General features: G+C 38.0%; 1 protein-coding gene across 1 annotated transcript in view; it reads left to right on the forward strand.

The window, feature by feature from the left end:
* Positions 1-21766, forward strand: part of LOC136357602 (probable ATP-dependent RNA helicase DDX10) — a 157941-nt gene that overhangs the window by 91670 nt on the left and 44505 nt on the right. Inside the window, exons 14-15 of the mRNA XM_066313022.1 lie at positions 6086-6199; positions 8384-8545. Of these exons, the coding sequence (XP_066169119.1) occupies positions 6086-6199; positions 8384-8545 (276 nt within the window). The remainder of the gene's footprint in view (positions 1-6085; positions 6200-8383; positions 8546-21766) is intronic.

Here is a 21766-nt window from a genome sequence, read left to right on the forward strand (position 1 = left end):
AAGAATTGATTCTAACTTTTTTTTTCCTACTGATACTTTATCCTGCCAGGATAATGTAGGCCTGTCTTTAGACAGCTTTTGTAGTGAGTGTTCTGTGCTTGCTTTCAAAGGTGTGTTGAGTTGAAATTGAAAAGAAAATTATAGGTTGAAACAAAATAACTTCAAATTCCTGCAGAGTAACACTCCAAAGGTCAAAGCATGTGTGTTTTGTCTTGGTTATGGTAAGATACTGCTATTTTATCCTGAGTTACTGAGGACTAGATGCTCAAGTCTATCTATTGATTTTAAAATTGTATTAATTAGAAAAAATTACAATGTATTACAATAGCAAAATTTACTGACAGCTGTTTCTGTGCCCTGTCTCTTCAGAAAAATATTATAATTGGAAGAATAGTAAATCTTACTTCTTAAACTTGTCAATCTTCATTTAGAAAACATTTTGTCATTGATTCAGTTTAAGAATATCAGTTGTTTTAAGCCAGAAATCAAAAGCCCACTCCTTCTTGAGAAAAATAGAACAGAACTTATGTATTAGCTGTATTGTTACTGACTCTGTATCAAAATGCTCCCGTTTTCTGTGCTTCTAAGAGCTAGTTTTTATTGTTACTCATTAAATAATCCAACAAGCCATCTGGCATGTATGAAAGGAAAAAGAAATTTCAGCTTTAGATTAGTAACAGTAGAAAATCCCCCAACTCTGCAGTTGATCCTACATTTTATGGACGTTTTAGAAACTTGACTCTTAACTTGTTTAAGTTAAACAATGTTTAAGTGTTACATCTAATTTTAAAGAGGCTAAATATTGGTCTAGTCTTGTTTGATCAGTTTAACTATTGCCACATCTTTATTGAGGAAAAGATGGTATTTGAAGGCCTATTGTGTTAAGCATAGGCAAAATGTACCTGCTGATGAGCAGCAGCTAGTCTCTTCTCATTGACAGAGAGGGGTGTGTGCACCAGCTGCTGTTTAAACTGCTGTTAGCAACTTGAGTTCAAATGCAGAATTCCTTTGGTATCTTAATAGCAACGTGAAAACCTCTGTCCAGATCACCCATGCTGTTTTATTTGGATCAATGGCTTATCTGATGGAATAATTCAGCTTTAGAAAGGGATTTACTGAGATAAATAGTAGTTGAGCAGGACCTGCAATAAGCTGATCAGTGTGGACAGCAGCTGTGCCCTCTCTGCTCGCTGTAGAATGCCCAAGCCCATGGCTTTCTCTGGCACCTGGAACAGGGTCCAGTTGTCAGCAGAAACCCTCCATTCACTTGTATCTGCTGATGTGATTGTACTTCTGCCTGCAAAGCCTGTGATCCCAAATTCCAGCTGTTTACTGGGCAGAGAGGAGTCATGACTCCTGCTGCCTTTGTATTCTCTACAGAACTTAAGGTTAACAGATGGCAGGTTATCTTCTGGCAACCTCCAGCAGCTGGTGGTGCTTGCTGCTGTGGTGAACTCTTTGTGAAGAAGAGATGAAGCCACAGAGAATGTCAGCCTGCTGCCTGTCCATGCTCAGGTATTACCTAGTACAAAGATGAAAATGGGAAATGATTAAGCAGAATAGCTTGAAAACACAGGGAACCAAGGGTGAGTACTTAAGATGAAGGAAGCCTGAGGTCTCATGTCTATGATGTTTCACTTTTAAAATGGATAAATCAGACTCCTGCTAGATGGGAAATGGATGTTTCAATGTAGCTGTTCAAATGTGAGGTCAAGGCAAAGACAGGCAGTGGCATTAGAAATTTGGGTGAGGGGGTCACAATGTGTCATGGGTCATGGAGGAGGCCATGAGCTGAGATGGATTTAAACAACCCATCCTGCATGAAGACTTAAGCCACTTGGAGAAACATCTGGCACAGGTATGTTCAATATAAAGCAGCAACCACTGAAGCAGGAAGTAGGGCAAGAGGCTCTTGGAATGTGGGGAATAGATCCTCTGAAAGATGCTACTGGAGATACATGAAGGGAGAGGGTTAAGTCACAGAAGAGAGACACTTCAGGATTATGTAGGGACTCTAGAAAAATGTAAGAGAGATCTCCAGAAGGGAAACCAAAGCAGCATGTATGGAACCACATGGTAGCCCCAGGACTCTACACTCCATGGCTGATGTGCCTGACTCTTAGCCTGGACTACATAGCTTCCCCTTTGGAACAGGGAATCTATGTCAGAAACCACTGCCCTAACACACCAAAGGTTCCTTCTTCTATTCCTGAATACTGAAGTCATGTAGTTTGGAAAATTGTGCTTACATCTGTGATGAGACTGTTTTGATATCTGAGCCCATCTGGTCTTAAACTATGAGTCAGTCAGGGTGCTGTCTCTGAAGCTGAAGGATCCTCGATAGCCATCAACTTTGAAGAGTGCTCAGAAAGCTAAACTACCAGTGTCGTGGGTTGACCCTGACTGGATGCCTGGCACCCACCCAAGCCTCTCTGTCACGCCCTTCTACGGCTGGACAGGGGAGAAAAAATACAACTAAGGCTTGAGATAAGGACCAGGAGAGATCACTCAATGAATATCATCACAGGCAAAGCAGACTTAAGATCGAGATTATAATTGAAGTTATTGTTAACAAAATCAGAGCAGGATAATGAATAGTAAAACCAGACCTTTAAACACCTTCCCTGCGCCCCTCCTTCTCAGCTCTTCCTCCTCCTCAGCAGTGGCACAGTGGGACGGGGAATTGGGGTTGTGGTCAGTTCATCACATATTGTTCCTGCCACTGGTTAGAGAAAGGAGTCCTTACCTTCGTGTAGGATGGGGTTCCTCCCACGGGAGACAGTTCTTCATGAACTTGTCTGATGTGGATCCATCCCGTGGGCAACAGTTCTCTGTGAACTGCTGCAGTGTGGGTCAGTCCTTCAAGGACAGGCTGCTCCAGCGTGGATCACAGGTCCTACCAGGAAACCTTCTCCAGTGTGGGCTTTTCTCTCCATGGTCCTGCAGGTCCCTACCAGGAGCCTGTTCCAGCACAGGCCTCCCATGAGTTCACAGCCCTCTCTCAGGCATCCTGCTCTGGTGTGGATCTCCTCCATGGGCTCCAGGTGGATTTCTGCATCCCCATGGTCCTCCAAGGGCTGCAGGGGCACAGCTGCCTCACCATGGTCTGCTGCAGGGGAATCTCAGCTCTGGCACTTGGAGCATCTCCTGCCCCTCCTTCTGCACTGACCTTGGTGTCTGCAGGTGTTGTGGTTTTGAAAACAAACCAAGTGAGAGGCTCTAAGTCAGAAATAAAATTTAATGAGAAGAAAAGGAAAATAAAAGAGAATAAAATAAAATAAATACAAAAAGAAAAACCACTGACAGAGTCAGAATACAACCTGATCAGGGTGATGGAAACAGTCCAGACGAGGTGGTCTTCCTGAAACAGAAATCTTGTAGAAAGGTCTGGTAGCTCCAGTCCTCTGGGAATCAGTGGGTGAGGGCTCCTTCTACTGTCCCAAATTCCAGCTTATATCCAGGTGAGAATGCTTGGCTCTTCCCCATGGGCGGAGCATCTCACAATGGGATGATGAGTCATGGAAGAGGGCCTTGATGGCCCATTAAAGAGAGAGATAGCTCTCAGAGGGAGTTATCTCTGAGTCATGCAAAAGGCATTGATGGGCCATTAACTGAAGATGGTGATAGAATACATCCTAAACTACAACCCAGGATAGCAGGGCTGTTCCTCTCACATGTTCTCACTGCAGTCTTCTCTGGCTGCAGTTATATCTGTGCCATATTTTTTTTCCTTCTTCTTAAATATCACAGAGGCTTTACCATCACTTCTGATGGGCTCAGCCTTGGCCAGCAACATGTTCATCTTGGAGCCAGCTGGCGTTGATCCTGCTGGACATGGGGAAAGCTTCTGGCAGCTGCTCACAGAAGCCACCCCTGAAGCTCCCCTCATACCAAAAGCTGGCCATGCAAACCGAATGCAGTGTCCTAATAAAAACCACAGTTTAATTATCTAGAGAGTGTGGGTTTTTTATACTCAAGATTTTTTCTGCAGGTTTTTTAAAATTTTGATCCCTTTCTGTAATACTAGACAAGCGATATTATAAATCTGCCAAATTCACACAATGATTTTACACTATGCTTTTTGAGTCTATAGTGAGAAAATTAAGCTTCCCATTTTATTCTTCTCCTCTTCTCGTTCCTGCTATTTGTTTGGAAATTTTATACTATCCCATTTTTTCTCATGCAACTCAGCAGTATCATACTCAGAGGAAGGACAGGGAACAAAGGTACAAGTGGAAATGTTGCCTTTGTGTGTGGATGAAGACAGCTCATTGGATATTTGTGCTCCTTAGCTGGGAAAACCCTTTTTAAACCAAGAAATGTAAACAGCTGAAGTTCACAGTTAAATGCAATTTTGCAAAATAACTGGAGTACCAATTTCAATCTTACAGTAATATTTTCTTATATTAGCATATTATGCTGGTACCAATAATATTGGCAGTGCAGAAATAAAGGACTGTTTAATTAAAAAAGAAAACTGAAAGCAGCTGTTGAAATAGTGAAGAGTTGAATTGTGGTAGTGAGTAATATTGTCCCACCACCTTAAAGTACATCTCTCTTGAAATTCTTCCTCTGGACAGCTCCTGTTCTTCTACTAAGTAGTCTGTATTTTGAGGTAAGGGTTTTATGCTAATGCAGGTTCTGAAACAATTTGTATTTGTAGGATAAGCAGCAGTCATGAGGGAGTAGTGCAGCTTTCTGAGCTGTTACAGATGTACCTAACCAGTGGTAGCTGCACAGTGCAGCAAAAAAATGTTTGACAATACTGAGGACAAAAGTGCTGCTACAGGTACTATTTTCTATAATAGATATGGTCATTTCTTGATATCACAGTGTAGTAGCTGTCACAAGCCATTTTTCCTGTTTGAAGGACTGTAATTTTTCTCTTTTATAGTTCATATTTCAGTGCATTAGTGTGTTGACCATAATGACAACAGTGACTTTGAGTTAATGGTTTTTTTTTTGCTTCCTTTTATAGCGGATTTTGTATAGAACATGAAAACTGATTAAAATTACCAAAATAAAAAATGAAAGTGAGAAGAGGTTCAGTTTTTCCTTTTTCTTTCTGGCTGCTTTGACTACTTTCTATTATTCATTAGAAGTTTAGACAGTTTAGTGACTGTTTTTCAGGCACTTTTTTCTGAGTAGTGGAGAGATTAGAGTCTTTACAGGATGATGAATGAGTCATGGGCTTTCTCCTATGGAGTCTCCACATATTCCTTCAGAAAATCTTTGCCATAAAATAGTTTTTGCAATGTCAGTTACTGTTCAAAAAGTCTTCTGTGTATTGTGCCCTGGTAGATGTTAGAACATATTCGGCCTTTGTTCTTGGAAGAAGAGTTGGGGGTGCTGAATCTCCACATCCTTCAGTTCTGTGATGTTACCATCAGATGAGTGCCTTGGGGAAACTTATAAAGGCCATCTGTGGATTTCACAATTTCTGTGGATTCATTCATTAGTTGCTCTGGTATCTTCACCACTTTTTTCCACTACTTTCTTTTATGATGCCAGTAACTTTTGCGATATTTAAATGGTACTTAATTCTAAGTTTGGTAAACACCTCCTGAATATTCTGTAAGAGACAAAAGTTACAAAGTAGGAATATTCTTGCATGGCCACTTGTGGCTTTTATTGATGCATGGATAGCTCAAACTGGTTTACAGTGGTGTCTGGGGACAATGTGATGACAAGTGAGTTGAAATTGGTATCTGGTCAGTTGTAGTTTATGTCTTCAACTCAGTTATACTGTATTTCTTGTCTCATGAGGCTTGCTAGCTGCATAAGCTGGTGAATCTAAGTGTCCTTGTCCCTGAAAGGTTAGTGAGATTTGAATGAGCCAGGTGTCCTGGCACTGGCAGGATTTAAATGATGCTAAATTTTTATCAGAGTGAATGAATTTCTGATGATACAGCCGCCTTAAAACACTTTTATGAAAAAGTTTGCTGGTTGATTTTTACTGGAAATTAGTCTCACTCATGTTTTAGGAATTAAATTTTAATACATCTAATTACTTTTAAGGAAGTTTGAAGTATACACTCTATGACTAGAAAAAACCTCATAAGAAAACTTACTTTCTTTTATGCAGACCATGTCAAAATCAAAGATGAAGAAAAAAACAACTAAGACCCAAGAAGCCAAAAAAATCTTGAAGAAGAAGTTTAAAGTTAACACAAAAGTAGTTTTTACTGAAGATGGAGAGGTAAGATCACTGAAAAGTAGTTGTATTTTGGTGGGAATTGAAGTTGTTTCTATAACGTCAAAAATGTACTTTTATATATGTATAAAAAGTCACGCTTCTAAAAAATGTGTGGTATTTGTAAAGCGCTTACATTTTGCAAAAGTGTTCAGCTTCCATTTAGAATTCAGTTCCATTGGGAAAAAGAAATGTTGAGCACTGACCTCTTTTTATCTTTGTATGTGTAAGATACTTGTATGAGAGCTGTAAGTGGCTGTACAGAGCTGTATCTCTTCTCTGCCTATTATCTTCAATTTCAGATGGAATCAAGAGCATGTTTTTTTTCCTTACAGAAATGTAAATCAATTTTCCTGTAGCTGTTTGCCAAAACTCCCAAAAGTCTTGAGTTAATGTACTGGAATTAAAAGAAGACCCTGGTTTACTTCCCAGCATTCACTATTTCTAGATTAAAAGTTTTGTTAGAAAAGCAAAGGAAGTACCAAATTTTTGCCTAGTGGTGCTGATGTAGCAGTGCTTGGAAATTTGCCAGTTACTTGATTTGTTCTTTTAACAGAACAATGGAAAAATGTATTGATTTTATACTGAAAGGAACTATTGTGGATGCTAGCGTCATTCTAGGTTTTCCCTGTGGAAATAACCTCACTAACAAGTGTCCACGTTTCATGAACTTTTCTGGCATTTGATTTCACAGCTTCAGATGCTGTGTATGTTGTTTATCCATTTCCAGCACCAAGATAAAAAGTAGGGTGGTTTTTTTTCCTCCTTAAAATAATTTCAGTAAGGCATAAACTGAAAGAGAGGTCACCTTTACAAGTATGTAATTTTCTTTTTTTCTGACTAAATAAAAAAAAGCATTTTATATTGCAGGTGGAGGGAGTGTAGCCATATACATAATTACTAACATTAGACAGAATGTAAAAGGTTTTAGAGGTTGCCCCATTGACCAAAAACTACAATGTCAGATATTTTTAGATATTCTGAAGCTGTTGTCTCAAGTTAAAATTCATGTGCAAATGTTTTAGGTATATATGCAATGAAGAAAAAAGGAGCAAGGATGGAGAGAAAAATAATCACAAAGATTGTAGTTTGAAAAGCCATAGAATAGAAAAGGGGTGACATTTAAGGAAACATAAAATTTGCATCTGTGGATGTTGTTCTTGGTTTTTTTTTTTTTCCCTGAGCTGTGTAAAATTGTGCTTTGAAATTTTACTGTTCTATTTGACATGCTTCTCTTTGGTAAAGTCCTCTAAAAATGTATCTTTCTAGAAAATACAACTACACAAACTCAGTTTTATAGAAAGATGTGGAAACAAGGGGTTGGATTTATCTGTACCTGTTAAATAAACCTGTTTAACACCCTGTGTACATTAGGGAGTCCTAAATGTGTTTGGTTTTGCATTTGTACTGAAAGGCATTCTATATTTTCTGCCATGTACTCTCCTTTCAAGAGTTAGTACTCTACCAATCCATGGGCAAGAATGATTTTGCAGACTTTCCCTTGAAGGTGTGGGCTCATACCATGAGGTATAAGCTACTGGGTCATAAGATAGATGGGGATATTTTTTTGGTGAACGTGTAGTCTTTGTCTTGAATCCAGAGTGTCAGATATTTAAGGGAAGCTGGATGTGTGTCGTCCAGCATTTTCAGCATTTCCAATATGGTCTTAGTACAATTATCAAAACCCCTTCCATGTCTATTCTCCTTGCTTCTCTCAAAACATGAACCTACAGTCATGCTTTTTTTTTTTGTGTACTCTGGAATAAACGCTTGTCTGATTTTTGTCTTGGTTAATATGTTGGAATGTTGATTGCTTGCATGAAAGATACTGCTTAGATTTATTCACTTTTTGTCTGAGAGTCATTTCTTGAGAGCAAGCAGTGTTTTTCTTCCCAAATGACCGGCAGGATTAGAAATTACTTGTTCTAATCAGGAAAGAGGACAAAATAAGGGAAGAAATTCAAATGAATTCACTATACAGTAATGTGATATAATAGTGACACTACTTTAAGACAGTAATTTTTAACTGAATGTGAAGTTAAATAAGGTTTGTTAATTTGGTTCCTTTGTAGGTGACTTTTTTAATTAGTCTGGAAAAATAATGTATTGGAATATTTAAGGCACCAAAAGTGTATGATGTGGAAGAAATTATTCTAACCATTATTTTCCTTACTGGCATCTCTAATTCAGTTAGTGCAGCAGTGGCCACCTGTGCAAAAATCCAGTTTGGCGCAAGCAGATGAGGAAGATGATGCCAGTGGTATCAACCTAGATAAAGCAAAAGAAATACTGCGTGAAGAGGACAAATTTGACAAAGAAGAATACAGGAAGAAAGTAAAGGAAAAACATAGGGTAAGTTGTTTTCTACCTCAATTACTGAAGTACAGAAATACTGTGCTGTGGATTGCTGTGTGAGGAAAAATACTTAAATACCTTGTGAAATAAGTGTAGTATAAGTTCATTTAAATTCTTCAGTTTTCTTCGGGGCAACACTGTTGACAGGAAAACTGTTTTAATGTAAGTAGCTGGATAGCACAAAGCCTTATTCAGCATTAAGTGTTGGTAACAGTGGAGTTTGATTTACAACTTTAAAATTCAGTGAATTCAGTAGGGGTATCTTTTTGTTTAAGTGATGTTCAGTGGAAGGGTTTCGCCAAAAGAAAGTACTCTTAGTCATATGTGCTCTAAAACCTGCTGGCAGTGAAGGAGTATCTCTGAAATATCTTCAGACTACCATTTTGCACAACATTCAATATTACATTTCAGCTCGGCCAAAGTGTTAACTTTTTGTGTCAGTGTTGTTAGGGCTCTCAGAATTTACTTAATGAATTACTCAAACTACATTGTATGATTTTGGCTGTGACTTGAAATGATCAGGATCTGCAGTATCTGCTTCTCTGGCTTAAAAACTTTTAAGGTGCAGACCACAAGTTTTCAAACTACTCTCTGTATTTATTATGGACCAAAGCAGGTTTTTCTGACCTTGCTGTGTACCTGTCATATAGAACACAGCTATATATCTTTGAGTTCAGGGGTCATTCTGTTAGTGGTTGTGAGATGGGTATGGCATTCTTCAGATAATGGATACATGTAAGTTCCCAGGACTTTGTGTTGTTAAAGGCCTGATTTATACTCAAAGCTTCAAATTTCCAGAGTGTTAGAAAGCACTGTTTTATTGTCCTGCTCTGTAAATGTGACTTAATTCAGTTTAACTGAATTAACACTGATTGTTAGTAGCTAGTGCAAGATCTTCCGGTGCTTGTGAGGGTTTGAATTTGAACAAAATAATTTGGAAGGAATTTGTGAAAGCTTCAAGTTATGTTTCAGCTATGGAGTGTCCTAGCTAATGTCAAAGCATACTTCACACGTTTAATTTGAAAGTCTGCTCCTCTAATCCTGTTGCAGTCATTTGACAAATAAAAAAAAAATCCCACCTTGTCTTTAGCAAAGGGTTGCAATTGATAGGAGTTGAAAAGAAGTCATGTTTGCTATGCTCTAAGTGAAATAATAGTCAAGTGTACAGAAAACAGTGCAATTGGATTTCAAGGATGCATTTAATGAATGAGGAAGGAGAGACTGATTCTATCACACCACAATCTGTTATTCATTAGCAGATTCATACACTTTGAGTAACACCATTGTAGGTTTGACATCAGATTTCAGTGATAACATACTTCACCTCTTGGTCTGTTAATGAAGCTTCATTGTTATTGTGCTGAGGAGAACAAGTGATGTTGACCAGATATTTACCTTCATTGAAGAAAAAATATTTCAGGTGTGGAGATATTATGTAAAGAGAATGCCTCTTTTCAAAACTGAGTCAGACAAATTTAACAGACTGGCCACATGAGTGTCATGGGGTTTTTTTTTTGTAATTATGTAAAATGTCATATGTGCAACTTCTTGGAGATTAGTGCATGAATGTTTTTCATTCTCCACCGTAAAGTAAATGAAATAAAATAAATGATAGTATGTAAAAATGAAGGAAATAGATTTTAAAAATACCTCTGTTTGACATCCAGTAAAATGATTGTCTAGTATTAACAGTTGCCATTCAGTCATTGCATTACTGTGACACACATCTGACATTGTTCAGATTTTTTATTTCAAACTTTACAGTTTGAGGTGAAAAATGCTTCTTAATGTAAATTCTCTGTGCATAATGAAGTATTCAGCTACCTGATTGCCATTTAATTTTTGAAATAGTCTTAAAACAATTTAGAATTTTAACATCCAAATTTAAATGAGATGAAATCTGCAAAGAAAGAAGGGGCAGGGAGGTGATACGTTTTAGTCTGGTAGAACCTCATTTGCCTTCCCATTGTCTCACTAACCTTTGGTTAAAGATGAACTTTTCACTACAAAAGGCATTCAGGATACTAATCCATTTTGTGTATTAATTAATACAGGCTATGTAAAGTAAGGCTGACATACTGATTGATTCTCCTGTTCTTCCTTATTAGTAAGTCATCCATTTATGTTTGCGATTCTTGACAATCAGCTATTGCTGCTTAGGAAATGGCTGTAGTAGTAATTATAGGGAAAATATGCTGAGCCCTGCTCTTTTGTCTCATCCAAGGAGAGAAAGGCATGCCTCCTTTCTCTTGGGTCATTTTAAGCTGGTCCAATGATTAGAAGATGCCTTCTTCATGTGATTCATGAAGAAGCTACATAGTTACTAGGTGAAGGTACTACTCAATTTTTTCATTACTACAAAATGTATAATTTTTAAAATTCACACTATAGGGCAAAGTTCTATGGCATAATTCAGAAATCATAGATAAGTATAATAGATAAACATAATTTTGGCCATTTCAGCCATTGTTTTTCACTTCTTAATGTTTTTGGAATTTATTGCGTTGTTGATGGGACAAGTCGTCTGCCCTTTGTTAACAAAAGAATGTCAGGGGAAAATTTCCACTGCCTCACAGTAAAAGCAAGCTAGGTGGCCATTTTCACAGTGACTTCCCAATGGTATTTAAAAAATCTCCCACCTCATAGGGTTTCCCTTCCCAAAAGCTAAATGCTCAGCAGCAGGTACTAGTTGAGTTTGAATATTCAACTTACACCTCAATGACATAAAAGAGCAACTATGCCAGTCTGTGTATAATGAATATACTTCAGAAGCCTGATCAGGTGCTTGATGATTGTCAGAATTTGCTATTAAAAGTTTGGTTGTTTATGTAAGCCTGACAGGCAAGGGGTGTAAGTTATTTCTTACCTTCATTTGGAGGGAATGGGTGAAAACTAAAAGACAAATATTCAAGTGTGTTACCAGTAAAAGATACGAGAGCAGTAAAAAGACTAGGAGACTTCATTTTCATGACTTTGGATTTTGTGTAGCTGTGGATGTCTTAATGCCCTTTCTTGTGTCATTGAAGGAGGAGCTTTTTCAAGTCACATACTTTAATCCCATCTTATATATCCCTTTGCTGGCATTCAGCAGAACCCTTTATAAAAGTCTTAAATCCATCACTCGTGACTGTCATTGCTTCTTTTTAAATCCTCTGTGCCTCACTGTGAGCCAAAATACATCATGCTGTAACATGAACTCTGTTATCTGACCTATCCTTTCTGCAATAATGCTAATTATTTAATTCTCATCTTTGTTTACATTTCCTTCCTGCAAGCAGACTACTGAAGATCCTTGTCCATTTGACATGTTCCAATGTCAGATGTGACAACTCTTGTTTCTTGGTTTTCTTCCACAGCTGTTGAATTCTCATACAGCTCTTTTTCCTAGCTTTTTGAAAAAGCCATGGCTGAATCTTTTCTTTCTGCTTTTGCTTAATTTTTCATCTTTGCTTAACATTTTAATCAACTTAACTTTCTTCTTCTGTTCCTTCACTTACATCAAGTTTCAAATATATCTTGATTCATATTTCCTCTTCCTAATTCCTTCTCTTCCCTACTGCAGCTGATACCTGGTGTAGTTTCCTGGGGTGTGTGACAGTTATTTGTGGGTTTTTTTTTCCTTTAAATCAATTTTTGAAACATACTAGATCTATTTAAGTGAACATTAGCAGACCACTAGAGACAAAGGCATTTTCATTCTGTATAAATCAAATGTAGCAGTCTGATACATGGTTATGTATGTGTAATCATAAAGTCCCCTCTAGCTGAATATGTGTTAATACCTGAAATCTCTACATTGGCTTTGAAATGGTGACTTAAAATAACAAAACAATTTACAAAAGGCTATAAATGCAGATGTTATTTTATTCAGTTTTTTTTTAATCTGGCAGGTGGGTTTCAGGTTTTGATTTAGATAATGAGTAGATGTAGAAAAAACAGTGTTTTCATAAAGCTTGTACTTTTATAGGCCATCTTCAACTGAGAATCCCTTTCTTATGGTTTCCACAGTATAATCTTGAAGATTAGAGGTCTATGGGGAAAAAAAGTGAACTTCTTAAAATCAAAACATCCCCAAAGTAGATTTTTTTTTTTAGAGGAACATGGCACATAAGCTTATTATGAACTTTCCTTTCAAAGCTGTTTCTGATGAAGAACAAAACTATTCAGAAAGTATCCACAGGCCATTGCTTTTCAAACCATTTGTGAATGTAATTTAAATGAGCAGAGTTTCCTGTAGGATCACAAAAATGTTTTGATGCATTCATGAGATGCTTGGATTAGAAGAGTTGTATGTTGCAGCGCCTTAAGGCTTGTGACAACTTGCAAAACATCTGCACTGTAATTGGGTTTCCTTCATGAGTCTCACATTTTATTATCCTTTCCTTCCTCTGCAAATATGGAAGAACTGAAATCAGATGGATAGAAGTAAATAAAACTCTGAGGTATAATTGTAGTGTAATTAATGCTTACAGAAGTTTTGGAAACAAAGTAAATTTTAGTGATTGAGCAGAAGGGAAGGATAGTAACACTGATCAAGATGATGTGAAAAGAATTCTGCATTAATGGCTGTTTAATGAAAGCCATTTGAAATGTGTAAAATTTATAAACAACAGTAGTGGGAAAAGTGAATAAACTATTCAGAACATGGTTTGGCATTCCATTTTTCAAGTTTTCAACTGAAAATGCAGTGTTGTTAGGAGGAAAATAGCAGCAGAGAGGAATTTCACTTCTTAATAACCTCTCTTTCCCTATACTAACTCAAGCTCAGAAAAATACCCATTGGTGCTGAAGGAAAAATGAATAAGAGCCTTATTTCTTACCTCTCTTTCCCACAAGTAAGTGATTCTGTGAATTTTGAATGATCAATATGAGAAGAAGGCTAGAAATATTTTTTTAAAATATAATTTTGTTTGGGCAGTATTAGAAGGAATCAAGCTGATACTGTCTTTAAGGATGTGATACTGCAAGATGCAGTAGTTCTGCACCTCCCTGGAAGACCTTAAACAAATACACATAGAGAGAAGACTCAGTTAGACTGCAGGTGACAGGGGATCTTTAGAAGGTACTGCACTGTAACACAAGTCTGTATTTTAAATGTAATATATACTTTGTACTTTTGAGACTCCTTGCACAATCTTCCAGGGATACTGATGTTGCTTGAAGGAATCTGGAGATATTATTTTGTGGCCCTTGCGCTACTGAAATGATCTTGATTTGTACCACTTGAAGTGGTACAAATAGGGCTGTATGTTCTCAAAGTTTTTCTTATGCTGTTCTTAATTCCATTGAAAATGCAGAATTATTTTAAAATCTGTACTGAAACAGAATATTTGGTTTGTCTCCTGCACCCTAAATGCATTTGTTAGTGGCATAGTGCATAGTGTTAATGAGGGGGAAACACTGTGATATTTCACTCTTTGTGTGTTTGATTTCCCAAATATTAACTCTATTAACTGTTTCCAAGGCTAAAAGAGAAAATTCTTTGTACCAGACTTTGTGTAAGAACTATCACAAAATAAATAGCTTTCGGTTTCACCAAGAGAATATTGAATTCAATTGAATACTGAATTACTGATTAAAATTCAGTTTTGAAAATGGGAGATTGCAGACTGGTAAGGGAAGCCAAATCCCTTGGGTTTGAACTCAGGCAGTTTCATCTGCAGGTGTTTTTGATGAAGCCCACTGCTGTTCCAGGCTGAAGAAAAAACACCCTGCACGTGTATTGCACAGAGGGGCACACACAAGACACACCGTGGATGTCCACAGGGACAAGAGAGGCTGTACTCACATAAATATGCACAGCACAGGCAGCACAAGTTTATTTCTTCTTGCTAGCTCATAAGGGCTGATGTTTACTAACAGGACTAAGAAGATCTCACTCCTTTGATTGATAAGCACACTCACCAATGCATTAAATAATAGAGTGGACCCTAAATATGTCTGATTTTATACTACATCATAGGGCCCTTTCGTTGTCACTGGCCTTGGGTTTTTCCATGTGTTGGTCTTTCAGCTGAGTCTCATAGTACCTTTCAAATATTCCATTTTCAGTTTGCTCCTTCCTGTGAGGCTGATCAACATAGTTAAGCTGTTCTTTTTCTTACCAGTTACAAAGTTCTGTGTGGACCTTCCCAAGGTTGTGCTTGTGTGGTTCTTTTAGTTGTCATCTGTCAGTGACCTCTGAGTTCACATCTTTTGCTACTGTCTGCCTTACTGCTCATTAGGGTTAATGTATTTAATATTCACTTTATCAATTTATTACTTTTTCTCCTTCTTGTCTTTGTCTCAGTCGTAACAGGATATTACAAACTGCATTTTTACATCCAGGGTATCCCTACCACCAATGTATCTCATCCTGCACTGCGTTCCTTGGGGTTTGCTTCCTGGTGTAATGCTGTAGCCTTTATCTGTCTCTCTGACCTCTGGCCCCTGCCAAGATCCCCACCCCATGCCCTGGCTGAGCCATGGCCCAGATGGGAAAGCTCTCAGGGGAGAGCACCCTAGACTTTCTCCTTCCTTTGGCAGCCCCATTCCAAATGGAACTCTAGGCTCCACCTCTCTGCTTTTGCAAGTGATTTTTGTTGATGACAGAGTAGTTATGGTTTAAACATGTTTGGTTTATAGTTTTATAAAATAATTCTAAAAGTTGTAGTGTGTTGTAATGAATCATTGAATGCCATATATCATGCTCAAGAAATGGAAAAGACTCACCAGGGATTTTCTTTATTTTGTAAAATAGATGTTATCTAACACAAGCCATCCAATGTAGTGGAAGAGAAATGCTCCCATGAAAAACAGTTTTTTTTAGTTTGAAATCAGTCATTAGATTAATACTGAGGAAAGGCTGTGTCATACTTCCAATGAAGTAATCTGAAGGGATAAAAAACTGCAGTACAGGATTATGCTCTGTATTAAGTAAAGCACCTGAATAGTCCTGCACTTCGAGGTGGAATTTGTCAGATTATCATGTGTAAAGTTGGTTTAATGGGTGCTGGGTGAGAATGATAAAATTCTCACACGTTAAGAGTATACCAGCGTGGGAGCAAAATATAAAGGGAGGGAGGTTATTGCTGAGAGGAGCGCTCAGCTGAACAGCAAAGAAAAGTATAGGAGAGATGTGTAAAATAAATCAGGGAGTGTTACTTTGTTAGAGAGCCTATCTGAGCCCTTCCATAGCTTTTGTGTGCAGGCAGTTATGCTCCAGATGCAGAGCTATGAGGATAAGAGGGATGGACACTGAGAAGTGGATTGACAAGCATCCTGTTTGAGCCTTAGAAGCAGCATCCATCTGGTCTCCCTGTGGAGGCAAGGGCTTGCTTGTTTATGTTTCACTTCAACAGCTGAATGGGCTACGCTTAGAGCTTGGAGCGTTCTTGCTTGTTTTCTAAGAGTCTTGTGGCAAAATCAGAGTTCCTGACCTCATCTTATTGATGTGAAAAACAAGAAAATGAGGTGACAGATGACATAATACTGTGTGTTGAAATGGACCCACAAGGACTATTGAATCCAGCTCTGAAGTGACTGGTCCATAGAGCGATTGAACCCACAGCCTTGGTTGGAACCACACCAGGCTTGAAGCGACTGGTTTGTGTACACACTGATCAGGTGAATGCCACACAGCTGTGGTGGAGGCTGAAGTAGTTCAGGCATAACCTTAAAGTGGGCCTTTACCAGCCCTAATGCATAAGGGAGCTTCCATGCCAGACTGCTTGTCCTGCTGGAGGATGTACTGGAACAACTGCCCAGAATGGCTGCATTAAGGCAGCTCAAGAGCCTGTGACCTCTATAGATTGTGAATTTTTCACTATTAAATGGCATCATCCCTTCAAAACCTAAAGCAGCCACAAAATGGGATGAAGAGCATCATTGCCCATTTTCCTCTAGTTTTCTCTAGAATATATTAGCATGGTTTGCTATATAACTTCCACTGATTTGTGAAAGATTTTAAGATTTTAGTTCACAGCTTTAAACATTACTTCTAAACAATGTTAACTGACTTAATTCATCATATAATTCTGTTGAAACTGTATTTTGAATTAGTGTTACCTTTATCTCTTACTGTTTGTGTACATGTAGGTTCAGTCTCACCACAGTCACAGTATAGAATTTCTTTGTAATATTTAATCTAAACTTAGTCTCTTTCAATTAAAAACCTTTACCCCTTGTCCTGCCCAATACGTGCCATCATAAAAAATTCCTTTCCAGCTGGCTTACTGGAAAGCCACAATTAGACCTTCCCAGAGCTTTCTCTTCCCCAGGCTTAACAATCTGAACTCTCTCAGCCTGTCGTCATAGGAGAGGTGTTCCAGCCCTCAGATCATCTTCATTGTCCTCCTCTGGACTCACTCCCAGCAGGTCCACACTTTTGCTATTCTGAAGACTTCAGAGCTGATGCAGCACTGCAGGTGGGGTCCCAGCAGGGCAGAGCAGAGGGGCAGAATCCCCTCCCTGGCCCTGCTGCCCACACTGCTTTTGGTGCAGTCCAGGACACGTTTGGCTTTCTGGGATGTGAGTGCGCATGGCTGGGTCATATCCGGCCTCTCATCGATATACATGTTTAAACCAACTCACTTAAAAGCTTTAGAAAAACTTTTCTGTCCTTAAAACATACTCAGTGTGTTCAGGTCTTAGTGGGAAAGGAATTGTTTTGATCTTTGTGCACTGTTTGTTCCAAGAACGTCCTTTTAAGGGTCAGTTTCTGCTAGCTTCTGTTTTCTTCCTTTTAATGAGGATGCCTTTTTTCCACTGCCTCTAAGACTTTTTCATGTTTAATGTTTAAGATTGTCTCTGTGCTGTTTTTCACATGCCTTTGATGCCTACTCTGTGTTGCCTTGAATTGGTCATTAGGTGTTTTGATTTCCCTGCTTTTAGAGTAAACATCAGCTTTACAGATGAGGCTTACATCATTATGTTTATGTAGTTTGTTGCTCGAAGAGATTATTTAATAGTTTTCTAAAACCAAACATTGAGATTCAAAAAAACAACAAAACAAACACAAAACAATAAAAAAGCTTTTTGCTTTTTCCTGAAGGTATTAAGGTTTGTTTATTTAACAGTAACCAATTTTGTACTTAATTTCCAGATTTAAAAAAAAAAAAAAATTAAAAAAAATACTGATCAGTTGGTGATGTTTTATCTTTGAGTTAGGAATGTTAGTTTGTTTTGGTGGTTGGAGAAATGCTTGCATGTAGATGGTTATCTAGTCACTGTAAGGAGAAATATTAAGCTACATAGCTTAATTTATAAATAAATAGTATAAGTGTAGCAATGGCCATAGGATGTAAACAATTCAAGCTTGGTGTGAAATCTTGGAGAAGAAAAATGTGGGAAACATGTTTTTAAGTCAGTCTTCAGACCACATTTGTGCTTCAGAATTTTGGTAGAAACCAGCTTTTGGCCATGGCAATTCCATTATATGAGAGCTGCTCTGAACTTTTGAACAACTCTGTGTTTTCTGCAGCACAACTGACTAAATTTAGCTATGTCCCACTAAAATAACAAGAGATAGTTGGATACCAAGGCGTCGTATCAGGTTCCAGTATTGACCAATGTGTATTTGCAAATGACAGCCAGATTTTTCCAGGCATGAGGGGTGATTTGTTCCAGAACTTGGTCACCTGTGAAGATCTGTTGTGTAGTAGACCATTACCTCTGCTGTTAAATAGAATGAGTTGGTAGCTTCAAATTGTGGCACCAGTACATAAAGGAGTAGTTACTAAAAATCTAGTGCTAAAATGATGGATCAAAACCTGAGGGAGTTCTTGAGTATTTAAATAAAAAGACTTCAGAGGACTCAGATGAGCATGAAATTTTTACAGGAAATAGATTTGCCCCAGGCTTTTTTTAATGCTCTCAAAGCTAAATATTCCGCAATATGCATTAGTTGTGTAGAGTGAAACTTTTATTTGCCTTCAGGTAAGGTAATGTAAGAGGTCAGGGAAATTTTAGGGAGGAAGAACTGCAGCTTACCACCAGCTAAAAGAATTTATTGAACATAAATCTGAGCGATGCACAAATTCTTTAAAAGAAAGAAAGACTTTTTTTGTACAGATTTTTTACATATTAAAAAAGCTGAAAGAAAAATTAGTGTATGAAACAAAGCTGTTCAAAATAGAAATAACAGAAATAAATGCTGTATTTTTTTAACATTGCACTAAACCCTGTGTACAATGTAAAATGAACACATAAATGTAGAGAGAAGAGAGTCCAAGGAAGAGGTGATTTCCTTTGGGAGAGAAGAACTCTCAAAATTGCTGGACTTAATTTTTTGTAACTAAAAACTTAGGGTTAAGCTCTCTATTTATGTGTCTTTCCCATATTCCTGACATCACCAGCTAGAGAGAGCTGCCGTGCTGCTATTCATTATTTTTTGTCTCAAGTTGAAACCATGGAAAGTAAATGTTATTTATTTGTGTTGGAGTTTTAAGAACTAAATGGGGTATGAGTTTTTGTTTTAAAATCCAGCAGTAGAAGGAGGGGGACATTAAATGTGAGAAGCCAGTGGCAGACTTCTTAATGCCACAGTTAAGGATAGCAAATAGTTCTTCCATATGTTAGACACGGCTTTATCCATGGTTTGGGATCCTTTTAAGCAGAGCTGTTTCTGTTGTCAGTTCTAGTGCAGAAAAGGTAAAAGGTTTGCAACTCCTCTTTAAGCCAAGTGATTTAGCCATCTTACATGATGATGACTAAAAATTTTCATCCCTTTGATTCCTGAGGTTATAGCCATCCTTTTTAAGTAGCTTTGTAAGTGTGAAGAAAAAAAAGATTATTTGGAGTATATTTTAAAAGCTGACCAAAAAGGTCTCGGAGCTATACAATACTATTAATGAAAAACTAAATGAAAATAATCTAATACTAGCCGGTTTGGGTTTGTGGAAGTTAGATGTATAGTGAATTGTATGTATGTATTTTAATCAGAGCAGAACCTGGTTTGTAAATACGTCTGTGGAATACACTGAAATTTCTACATGGCTTTTCACTTGAGCGTTCCAATTAGTAAATTATCATGTTACAAATGAAATGGACCAAAACCTCTGACAATGGCTGTAAGTTAAAACAAGAGATTTATCCCCATGGATTTATGGGGAATTTTTTTGTGTGAGAACAGTCAGGCTGTGGCACAGGCTGACCAGAAATGATGTGCAGTCTCCAGCCTAGGGATTTTGAAATGGCTGGATGAGGCTCTTGTGCAGCATAACCTCACCTCAGAGCTGACTCTTCTGTGAGCAGGAGGTTGGACCAGAGACCTCCTGATGCTCTTTGCAGTTGGAATGATCCTGTGACCCTGTGAATGCCCAGTGTTGTTCAGAGTGTGTTAGTGTGAAGCAGCAGAAGCAGACCTGATTTTAGGACATTGGCTTCTGAAATGCACTCCCTAACTACAGCTCAGTGCCAACATACATGCACTCTGCAAAATCTGCTTTTGTTTTTTGTTGACAAAGATCCAAACTTTCTCTCTCCCTTGCTTGAGGGAAAAAAAAAAAAAAAAAAAAAAAGCAGGTCTTGACAGCATCTCCTGGTGATTGCTTCTCTGTCTTGTTTTTCTCTTGTGCTCCTTATTTCAGTCTCTGGACCTATTAATATTAGAAATTTTTGTGTCTTCACCATTCTTTAGAGACTGAAGTACATAATTCTGTCTCTGTACTCCTCTTCTGTGTCCTTATGTCAATCTTCTGCTTTCATAGCTGTCTTCTCAGTGCTCTGTTATAAATCCCTTGGGCAGGAACTTTGCTGCTATATTTGCTGTAGCTGTAGTTAAAACACTGACATTTCATACACCACAGAATTTTTCTATCCAAAATTTTTTAGACTGTCCAAGTCAAAAGCTGTTTTGTGACCTATGACGTATTACTTTCTAGCTCTGTTTTTGAGGGGTAAAGTTTGAACCATTCCCACAGTTTTAGCAGAAAAATGAGAGAACCCCAACGGTTCCCCCAAAGAGTGGAGAATGTGCAGCTAAACCATTTAAAGTGGAGGAAATGGAAAACTTGAGAAATAATTAAAAACGCATAAGTAAAAGTGATCAGAAACTTACATAAAGTTGACTTTGGAGAGAAGGAATTGTAACATGGATGATTGTGTTATGACCATGATGCATAGGTCTACTTTGCTGGAGGAACTGCATGTAGACCAGACAGTACTTGGTCCTTGTGGCTTTTGTTGTCTCACACGATGCACTTGTGGCCTTAAATGTAATTTTTTTTCCTTTTTCATGCTTTAACATATCTGAAATAATAAGACCACCTGTGTTGTATCTGTCTACAGTGGTGTGGTTGATGTTGGTTTTTTTGGGTGTTTTTTTGATTTTTTTTTTTTTTCCCACAGCATGCATTAAAGGCCCTGGTATGTAACTGTGAATGTATTGAGTTGCTTGAGTCAGACAGCTTGACACAAAGCATTGGGGAATTGTTTCATTTTGATTTGGAGGGAAGAGGTTGACTTACGCAGAAAGGGGCTTTGAAAATAAGCTAACACTTCTATAGTTTGGGCAATTGGGAGAATAGAAAATGGCACGTACCAGATAAATGTCTCAAAAGCCCCTGAATTTAGACACTAACTTTGAAAATCTTGGTGGCTGTGTTCTCCTTTTCCCATGTCCGCAGTCAAATGCTGCTTTTCCAGACAACTTTGTGTGATACCTGCGAACGTCTTTTGGCAGCATCATTGTGGTGAAATGGCACCAGGGCTGCTGAAGCTGTAGCCTTCTCCTTACTCCCACGAGTGAGCTGATATGTAACTGCTCTTCAGCCTTCTCTGTGTTGAAGTGCTGACCCTGGACTGATGTTAATGTCTCCTTTTATGTGGCTGTGACTCTAAATGTGCTGATGCCAGGATGGCTTATATTGCTCAGAGAAACTGAGTTGTATTTCAGAAACATTTTTATGCTATCATAAAAGAGTTTCAATACCAATGTCATCAGCATCACTAAGATAAGAAGAGGGAGCTGTGTGCTTTTCCAGAGGTTGTGCTCTCACCTGGATTTCTGTCCTTTCCTCATGAAATAAAGAATTTAAAGGATGTTCAATTGCAAGGACCTGACAGTATAAATTAGAGATAATACGTCAGTTGGTGTATGAATGAACAAAACAAGCAGCAGTAAATGTAATTTGATTTAAATACCTTGGGAACTTCTTTATGCTGACAGATCTAGCAGGTAGCTTTGAATGAGTTTTATCACTGCATTTATGTAATTTTTTTGTAGCAGAATCTTTTTGG

Source organism: Sylvia atricapilla, chromosome 2 (genome assembly GCF_009819655.1).
Source record: "Sylvia atricapilla isolate bSylAtr1 chromosome 2, bSylAtr1.pri, whole genome shotgun sequence".
NCBI classification, from domain to species: Eukaryota; Metazoa; Chordata; class Aves; order Passeriformes; family Sylviidae; genus Sylvia; species Sylvia atricapilla.